Raw genomic sequence first — 7898 nt, forward strand, 5'->3', positions numbered from 1 at the left:
GAATAAAAAACACCTCAAATGATTAAAACATAGATAAATAAGAAATTAAAGAAACTGACATATAAACCACTCAAACTATATAAAAAATACAAATAACTCACCTACTTTCATATGTTAAAATGATAATAACTACAACACAAATGGTGATTGATTAGTCCTCATATTTGAAATCAAATATGAGCTCTTGAGAAATCCAAGGTGTTTAAGGGTGAGATCCCATTCCACTCCTAAAGTATTAGCCATGAGTTCCTGAAAAGTCTGAGACTGCCTTTTAGAATCCTAGTCAGATCTTCTATGTTATCCATTGTTATTTCGAAAATATTTGACTCATGTTCTTTCATAAATGGGTTCTTTGGGTTGTACTAGATATTGGATAACGCCGTTTGGATGGAATCTTTGTGGATCGGTTTTTCCTTGACTATTTTACCTAGAATCACGTTACAAGTATTATTCCTAAGATCTTGAATTTCTTCTTCCTCGTGGACGAAAAAAATCTTATCCTTTAGGCGTTTCTTGATTAGAGTTTTCTGATTTGCTCTGCTCATGCTGATTCTCTCTGCTATTTTGGTTCATGAATCTTTATGGAACTGTTAATTTCCCCAAGTTATGCCGACTTCTGATGATATTTCTGGGTCTGTTTTCTGATATGTTAACACCCTTTGTATTGGCTTGTAGGTTCTTCGATTCTTGATAGATTTCAGGATCTAAGTTGGTGTCTATGTGGAAAATGTTTCCAAACATGGAGTTTGCTACCTGCAGGTTGGAGTCCGATTGCCCTGCCATAATCAGAAATTATCAATGAAATCAAAAAACCAGAAATGCGACACAAATTGGGAAAAGATTATAAATAATCGGATTTGAGAAGGACACACGCATGCAAGAAGATAATTAAAAAAACGACGAGAATCGAAACAACACATAGGACAAGGATTTCACATATAATGGATAAGAATCACCTGTGATTGTGGAGAAGAGAAAGAAGAGCTCGAGTGGTTCACGAAGATGAAAGAAAGATTGATAGGTTGAATATTAATGAGATTCTTAGAGATTTTCTTGGAACAAAAATTATTGTATTTTCTTTTACACAAAAATTATTGCATTTTAAAACTATAAATTTTTTAACTCGAGTAGGTTGATTTTTCACAGACTTAGATTACCACATTTAACTTATTTTGGTTTCTCTATTATGCCTATTATATGACAGTTATGAACGTCTATTTTGTGAACAACTCGATCATGTCATGTCCATTATATGTGTTAAATTAAGTAGTTAAATATTTTTTTTTATATTATTAAAAATTTTAAAAAATTAAATAAGATATTTAATATATAAAAATTGATTAATTACATCAGTATAAAATATTTTACACTTTCAATTCATCACCATTATCCGTTCAACTTACTCTATAAATATTTAAAATAAAATTCAAATTTATTCTAATATTCAACTTTCACAATTAGTACTATAATTAAGCGTGTGAATGCGTTTTAATTAAACTTTATATAAAATTACTAAAACTTAAAAAAAAAAAACTCAAATTAACTGACTAACTAAATTCTATAACAAACTTTAAATATCTATAACAAATTACCTAACTATAACAAACTCCAAATAACACTATGTAACTAATTCCTTTAACTAACTAACTAATTTCTCTATCTGAATATTCCATCAGAAAAACGGTTTTGAACTTTTAACTCAGCTCTCTCACCATTTCAACTCATACAAGTCTTCTTTCTGTTCTTCGAACTTTCAAGAACCCAAACTGAAACTTCTGGATCCTTCTTTCTCTCTGACTCTAGTTTACTTACTCACCTCACTTCTCTTATTTCCCATCACAAAACAGTTCCAACTCCAATCTTCAGTTACGCATTTTCACAAACACCTTGCTCCCAATGGCACAAGACACCACCGTCACCCTCTACAACTCCACCACCGCCAGCATCTACCACCTCGCCACCGCAATCACCGATCCAATCCATAAATACTACGCATTCAATGTAGCCCTCTCCCAATCCCTCCGCAACGGCGCAATTTTCCAAGTCACCAATCTTTATCAAGCTAAAATTGCCGAAGAAGCAGGTGCATGCGCCGTCGCTGTCCTCGACCAAATCCCCGCCGGAAAACTCATCGTTTCAAGAATGTCCGATCCTTCCCTTATCAAATCCATCAAACAAAATATCTCAATCCCCGTCATCTCTGCCGCAAGAATCGGCCACTTCGTCGAGGCGCAAATCCTCCAAGCCATCGGCGTCGATTACATCGACGAAACCGAAATTCTCACTCCAGCCGACGATCAGAATCACATCAACAAACGCAATTTCAAAATCCCGTTCATAAGCGGCGCCCGCAGCCTCGGCGAAGCACTTCACAGAATCAGAGAAGGCGCAATCATCATAAGACTCCAAGGAGAGTTAACAAACTCAGGTAACATTTCCGAAACCGTCAAGAGCGTAAGGTGTTTGAAGAAAGAACTGAGAGTCCTCAGTAACATGGATGATGATGAAGTTTTCACTTTCGCCAAAAAAATCGAAGCGCCTTATGATCTTCTAGCGCAAACCAAACAGATGAGGAGATTTCCTGTTTTGCATTTTGCCTCCGGCGGGATTACGACTCCCGCCGATGCGGCGCTGATGATGCAACTGGGCTGTAATGGAGTGTTTGTGGGGTCTGAGATTTTTGACTATGGAGATGCTTTCAATCGTGTTAAGGGTATAGTTCAAGCTGTTAGGAATTACAATGATCCTCATGCTTTGGTTGAAGCTATGATGATAGGTCTTAGTCTTGGTGGTGATGGTGATAATAGGATTGAACATGGGTCGTTTGATGATGAAGATGGGTCGTTTGATGATGAAGATATCTAGTTTTTTCTTTGTTGTATTCTGTTTTACTCTTTTGTGTTGTTGATATAGTACACTGATAATAGCATTACATGATTTTGTGTCATTGGTTAGTAAAAATAAAGATTCTGTATCAATAAGGATTGTGTTGATATATGATAATGATAGCATTCTCATGATTCTGTATCAATGAAGATTGAATATTTTTGCATTGTTTTGCATCTTGGGTGTTCTGAATTTCATTTGGTGATGATAATGTGTAGTTTTTTTGGTTTGTTTCTCTTGGTTGCATTTAGATCATTGTGGCATGGACACTTTGTTTTAAAGATGTGTACTGTATTGGGGCCATGAGTAGCTGGAGAAATCACATTTAGTTATACAATTATAGTAGTAATAATAGCATTAAACTACATCAAGAATCGCATAGGTTAGTTTTTATTGGTTTTGTATTAAATGTTACTTATGTTGATTTTTTATAGTAAGAATTCAATCAAGTATATATAGATGCTATGCATGAGGTGTGGAATAATTTGGTCTAGGGGGATCTCAAAAAAAAAAAAGTAAGAAAGAAATTAAGGAGACGAGAAGAGGAATAGAGGTCAAAGATAGAAAAAAAATAGTCTTGGAATTTTTCTGGATAAAGAAAAAACTTGTTATTCAATTGACAATTGGGGATCAAATCGTTATAAACTATATAATTGTTAACCAAAAACAAATAATAGATCAAATACAAAATTTATAAAATTACTATTATAAAAAATAATAAGAATAATTGTATATGCCATGTGTATAATTGATGCGATAAATCAAACTAGGGGCCTTTAAGTTACTCGTGTGTAAGGGATACATTAACCTAACTACTATTATATCTATATGTATTTGGTCAATCTGTTAGAGAGATGTCAACTTTTTTATTTTAAAATTCAACCATTTAGAGTCTGGTTTTAATCCGTGGTAAATGAATCATTCTTCAAAGTTTTCTTTGAGAGCTTGAAGCTATGATTTGAAGAAAAAAATAAATGTGTTTAACATTTTTTCAAATTGTATTTTTTATTTTATAAAATGGTAAAAGAATTATCGTATTAATATATTTTATTTTTTTAGAATATTACAACAACATAGATTATATGAAATTCAGTTTCTTAGGGGTCAATTGGACCGGATGCTAAGACAATTTGTTTGAAAAGATTTTTTATCGCGCGGGGGCGATAAAAGATAGTTTGATCATTTCAGTTTGTTTTTAGGCGGAGACAAATATTCAGATAGTCAAACTATACAACAAATATTCAAATATTCGGGGAAAACAGGGGCATATGTCTAATTAATCATTTTTCATCCAAATTATTTACGAAAAATATTTAATAATAAATTAGAATCTTTTAAAGATGACAAGTACTTGGAAGACAAGTTATACAGCAGACACCCAAGTACTCGAGGAAAAGAGAAACATACGCCAAACTATTCATTTTTCATTCCATTTTATGAAAAGTGTTTGAAATGATTAAGTGTTATTTGATTTAGAAATAAACGTGATAAGATCGAACGTTTGATTTGCGTTGGTTTGGAATCGAATAGAAAGGCTTTGATTTAACGACCAAGAGTGATGAAAATTTGAAAACCACTTGATTTTGATCAAAATTTTTATTTTGAAAATAGTAGTTCAATATAATTAACTAATTTAATTAGACTAATTAATTAAAATATTTAATTAAATAAAAGACATAAAAAAGGAAGGGGTGGAAAATGATTATTGGTGTGTGAAGCATAAGCAAAATGGAGTGAAAATGGGCTAAAGGTTCATAAAAAAAACAATAAAAACGTTTTTGGCAAATCAAACCCTAAACCCCTTCCACATATCATAGTCTGTATTCTTATTAAAGGAAGCAAGATGAAGCTTGAATGATGATTACAATGAACAATGAATCAATCTATTTATATAGAGTACATGAAGAGAGGTTGGTTAACAAACTTAACAAACAAGTAACCAACACTCTAACTAACTAAAGTAAAGCAATGCAAGAGAAAAAACAGAAAACTTCTAACACAAGTAATCGAATAATCTAACATTATACTGTGTGTCAAGATAAAATAAAAATGTTATATATTGAATATAACAATTTACTTGAGTTTTGATTATTTTTTGAGTTCACTTTCTATCCTAAAGTGTTTCCTGCATTTGAATGTTTTCATTGTCAAACAGAAACCTTAATGAAAACTCATAAGCAGCAAATATAGCACCATTCACCACAAATGCTCTGCTAACCGCAGTTCCTAAACCGCGGCACAGCACAACATAACCTTCTTCTTTGATGCTTTTCGCAAAGCAATCGTAAATTCCTTTGTATTTTATTGCAGAAGGTGTTTGACCCTGCAGTCTTGTTTTCACAACATCAAAAGGATAGCAGAAAACCCAGCTGACTGCGCCCGCTAATCCTCCGGCCACCAACATAGTATTCAGACTTTCTTTACCGCCTTTTCGACAACCTGGATGGAGCTGTTCCCTCATGTATTCATATGTCCAGAAGTAGACTCCATGAGAAGGTGCATCTCTTATTACAGTTATGCCGAGTCCTCGATAAATGCCGCGGAGACCCTCTTTTCTCCATATGTTTTTAGCTACTTTTGTAGGACTTCTTGTTGTTGATCCTTTTGACTGGTTTGTGTTTTGCAGCTGAAGTCGAATTTTGATCAGTTCTACTGGTGACAATAATAAACTTTGAAGAGCGCCTGTGCCGATTCCGCCTAACGCGACACTTTTGTAGGATGGAGGGTGCTTAGCAGAATCAGATGGATCAAATGCTCTTGAGAGAGCTGCATATGTTTGAAAAACTAATGCATTCTGCGACAGAAAAGTGAAAAGAGTTGTTAATGAAAGACAGTGAACCTCATTTGCAGTTTAACATGTCATAATAAGAGATAATATGAAGGATTAAGAAAGAACAAAATGAATCAATGATGCATTGAAAGATTTGAATAGAATAGATCCACATGGTCCTACTCGATTCGATTAGTGTTGCAATATCTGATTTATTAGCTATAAAGCACAAACACTCGTAAGTAGTAGACGTGACACAATGTCCGACACTTGTATGACATGTAGTATCCGAAAGCTAAAAAAATATCGGAAAAGTTACTTGTATGACACCTGACACCCGTATTGCACTCATACAAAACGTGTCGGACAATTTAGGCGAAGAGTTTGAAAACAAATTTAAAGCTGTGCTTGTTCACCACCATAGCCAGAATATTAATTAAAAAAAAACATGCATTTTTAGACATTGAATCGAATCACATTACATAGGCGATTATATCAAATATGGACACAGACGCAGACATCATACACGATAGTGATACTAACACGTTAATATTTATAATAATTAAAAGATTAAATAAATTGAACGTAATCATAGTATCAATGTCGGCGACACCAACACAAACACTGATACCTATTTTTTCCAAAGGCGTCCGTGCTTTAGAGGCTCTTCTAATGGTCCCAATTTTTTTTTTCCTACCTACCTAAAGGGGATTCAGATTCATTTCACCTGGCCAGTTTGAAAATATTTAATATTGCTTAAGTTGAAAAATATGTGTCAACAAGTCATAATCCTAATCTTAATCTAATCCTAATCCTTTATCTAAACAACTCAAAAAGCAAACCCAAAATGCATTTTCACTAATTTAAAATTAATAAAATCCATGGCATTTTCAAAAGGAACTAAGCATTCTCATGGATGACAATGAGTATATTCCAAATAAAAAACTATCAATCAACAATATTTTCAGATGCATCCATCATATATTCAAAGAAACATTACAGAATCATTCACCAAACCAAATTCATTAAAAACATGACAAGATTAAGGATGTTTTGTGAACTATAAATGACATAAACATAAACCCAATTGAAGATATGTTTCATATCCAAGAATCTTATCAACATCGAAAACTGATAAATAATAGCACAAATCCACAAACAAAAAAAGAACAAAAATCTACCTGAAAAGTTACAGATGCCAATGGTGCAGCCATGCCACGGTACAAAGAAGCTGCTCCTTCTTTAGCCACCATTTCTCTAAGGATTCCAAAAGCAGAACCACTATTTTTTGAACATTGTTGTCTGACTCTAAGAGTATCCAAAGGATAACCAGAAATCACACCAGCAATGCCTCCAAATCCACCTGCCACAAACTCTCTACCTGAACTACTTGCAAGAAACTCTGGCCAGAAATCCATTCTCTCCAAACTCTCATTCCACAAAAACAAAAATCACCCTTTTGATTTTCTGATTTCCAAACAATGTTATCACTAAAAATATCTATAAAATATGCATAAAAATCCAACCTTCATGGAAATCTCAATTATGGCCACCTTCTTGATTTTTTTATTATATAAAAATGGTTACTTTTTCCTTAACGTTCCTATATTACTATATACATAACTTTGTTCCTATCAAAATCAGATCTTTTAATTTACCATATATATGATTTTGGAGAGAAAAAGGAAAGATGAAAAAAACATTGAATCCTAATCTCAGCTTTTGTTTAGATAAAGGCAAAAACAAAAGGCAACGGTGGCTATTTTGTTTGCTATTCTTGATGTATTAAAGAAAGACAAACACACATTTACAATACTCCCCCCCGTAACTGTTTATAGAAAAAAAAAACACTTATTTTTCTTTTTCTTGTAACAAATTAAAAACAAAAAATTATAAAAGAAAATTTCTCTATAAACTAGTTTAATTATATAAAATAGTTTTCCATATAAATATATAAATAAAAAGGAAAACAGTTGAGAGTAAAAACAAAAAATTCTGAAAAATAAAAAAAAAATTTACTCCCAAAAATAAAATAAAAACAATTTTTTCTTAAAAGAAAATACATGTTTAGGAAGAAAGAAATTCTGAATTTTGTTTTTGAAAATAATATTTTTTTCCGAAAAATTATAATATAATTTTTTTCTGAAAATAAAAAATAATTGTTATTCCAAAAAAAATACTTGTTTTCGAAATTATATTTTTTATCCGAAAAAAATATTTTTCAAATAAAAAAAATATTTTT

The 7898-nt window shown here is 32.4% G+C and overlaps 2 protein-coding genes across 2 annotated transcripts; one reads left to right on the forward strand and one right to left on the reverse strand.

Moving 5' to 3' along the window:
• Positions 1 to 1625: 1625 nt before the first annotated feature.
• LOC127110538 (pyridoxal 5'-phosphate synthase-like subunit PDX1.2) lies at positions 1626 to 3121 on the forward strand. Its single transcript, XM_051046115.1, has one exon. The coding sequence runs from the start codon at positions 1897 to 1899 to the stop codon at positions 2863 to 2865; it is 969 nt and encodes a 322-aa protein (XP_050902072.1). The 5' UTR covers positions 1626 to 1896; the 3' UTR covers positions 2866 to 3121.
• A 1639-nt stretch (positions 3122 to 4760) lies between these two features.
• LOC127110540 (mitochondrial arginine transporter BAC2) lies at positions 4761 to 7458 on the reverse strand. The gene is made up of 2 exons (XM_051046117.1): positions 6838 to 7458; positions 4761 to 5680 (listed from the first exon to the last, which is right to left on the reverse strand). Exons 1-2 carry the CDS (start codon positions 7072 to 7074, stop codon positions 5000 to 5002), a joined length of 918 nt encoding a protein of 305 aa, XP_050902074.1. The 5' UTR covers positions 7075 to 7458; the 3' UTR covers positions 4761 to 4999.
• Positions 7459 to 7898: the final 440 nt, after the last annotated feature.

This window comes from Lathyrus oleraceus, unplaced genomic scaffold (genome assembly GCF_024323335.1).
Source record: "Lathyrus oleraceus cultivar Zhongwan6 unplaced genomic scaffold, CAAS_Psat_ZW6_1.0 chrUn0001, whole genome shotgun sequence".
Taxonomy (NCBI): Eukaryota; Viridiplantae; Streptophyta; class Magnoliopsida; order Fabales; family Fabaceae; genus Lathyrus; species Lathyrus oleraceus.